This window comes from Triticum dicoccoides, unplaced genomic scaffold, assembly GCF_002162155.2.
Source record: "Triticum dicoccoides isolate Atlit2015 ecotype Zavitan unplaced genomic scaffold, WEW_v2.0 scaffold176941, whole genome shotgun sequence".
Lineage (NCBI taxonomy): Eukaryota > Viridiplantae > Streptophyta > Magnoliopsida > Poales > Poaceae > Triticum > Triticum dicoccoides.
In genome coordinates this window covers 4,460-6,190 of record NW_021224159.1, presented here as the reverse complement: position 1 = coordinate 6,190, position 1,731 = coordinate 4,460, and the positions used below count along the sequence as shown (strand labels likewise).

The 1,731-nt window shown below is 46.4% G+C and overlaps 1 protein-coding gene across 1 annotated transcript; it reads right to left on the bottom strand.

Annotated features, from left to right (window-relative positions):
* Positions 1-373: 373 nt before the first annotated feature.
* On the bottom strand, positions 374-1,496 carry LOC119344633. The gene is made up of 3 exons (XM_037615014.1): positions 1,208-1,496; positions 823-1,024; positions 374-747 (listed from the first exon to the last, which is right to left on the bottom strand). The coding sequence occupies exons 1-3, from the start codon at positions 1,418-1,420 to the stop codon at positions 635-637; spliced, it is 528 nt and encodes a 175-aa protein (XP_037470911.1). The 5' UTR covers positions 1,421-1,496; the 3' UTR covers positions 374-634.
* Positions 1,497-1,731: the final 235 nt, after the last annotated feature.

Sequence of the window (1,731 nt, the reverse complement as noted above, 5' to 3'; positions counted from 1 at the left end):
ATTGATACACACAGCATGAATTGGTGGAAGGAGTAGGCTGTGAGTTGCTGACGTGATTGGTTGCTTTGCCATGACCACTGTAAGTGCATGTGGGACTCGTACGTAGCTAGGTTTCCTTAGCAGCTAGCAAGTATCTTAGCCCTGTTGAAGCAAGTTGGTTGTGTGAGTTTTCTTCTCACAAAGAGGGTTAACGTCACCCCCATCTCTGAATCCATGGGTTCATGCATACAACTCTTAAGTTGTTTGTGTGAATGGTGACAAATTAGAGTAAAATATTGTCGTTTTTTGTGTGTGGTCATGGTATTAGTCAATACTTAATACGCAATACAGAGGCTCAAGATACTAAACGAACATCGTTATCATTGTTCAACATCATCTTCACTGCATGTTATGCAACAGCAATTATTTTGCGGTGCCATGTTCACAGATATCTGTTTCCACAGTTTAGCTACTCCTCCCGAATGCAGTCAAGAAGACAAGTTCATGACGTGGTAACGAAAATCACAAATCCATCACGACGATGCCGCAAACTAGCTAGTAGCTACCACCTAAACACAAGTTCAAATATCTGACGCTTCCATGCATAGTTCCATTTCTTGTTGCCTCCACCATCTGACATGTTGATCTCACCATCTTAGGTAGATGGTAGGTGCCGAGGTGTCTGCCCACGCTTTTTTGAAGCCCTATGACCCTCCTCACACACAAGTAAAGTGGCAAGGATTACCAAGATCATGATAAGCAGGGTAACTGCAAACGAAAAGCGAGTATGAAAAAGGGCATATATAACTTCGACTAGAAGAACACATCAAGTAGCATAAATACCATGACGATGCAGCTGATATAGTGGGTCGCCCAATGAAAGCAGGTGGAGGAGCTTCTTGTTCTCCTTCTGTTTCTTTTTCTCTGAAACTTTTTTCTCCTTCTCCCTGGCGGCGATGCCGCATTTCTGGGTGCGGAGCACATCCAGCTCACGAAGAAGATGGCGCAGCACTTCTTTCCTGTGCTCCACTTGTGCCGCAAGGATCTGAGAGGACGTTAGTAACATCAAAAAATATTGGTAGAACGAACTAGTATTATATACAGTACTTATGGGTTGTATGGCTTGTATAGCCTCGATGCGACTTCTTAATTAATCAATTAAAATCTTTTCATCATTGAAAAATCGAAGTAGTTGGTGAAACATACGACGACGCATCATCCTGCGTACCTTGTCTGGTGATTCGGAGGAGCTGCTGAACCAGCGAAGCGAGCTCACCCGGCCATGGAAAAGAATCGTCCAGGGCAGCGTCCGCTGCTGTTCCAGCTCCTTGACGACGGCAAGCGACGTGGTCGCAGTGAAGCTGGCCTGCGGTGGTCGCTCAAGGCTGGCGGTGGCGCGGCTGCAGACCTTCCTCGCTGCAAACCGAAGCAAGGCCGCCATGGATCGACGGTTGCATGGTAGCTTCTTCTACCGTCGATCCGCGGTCGGAGTTCGTCAATTCTCTTCTTAGTTAGTCTATATATATGTGGTGATGTGGTCTCCAGGTCTGCCAAATAAATTAGCTTCCTAGTTCCTATATACAGTACTCAGCGGCAAAATCACCATATGCAGACAGGTTGCATGGCGTACCAGCCTCGTACCAGCCCGGCCTCATGGGGCGGTGGCTGTTTGGCGACGTGGAACGCGTGCACTTGCAAATCATTTTTTATTCTGACTTAATTTGTGTTTTCCGTTTGGGAAAAGCTTACCTC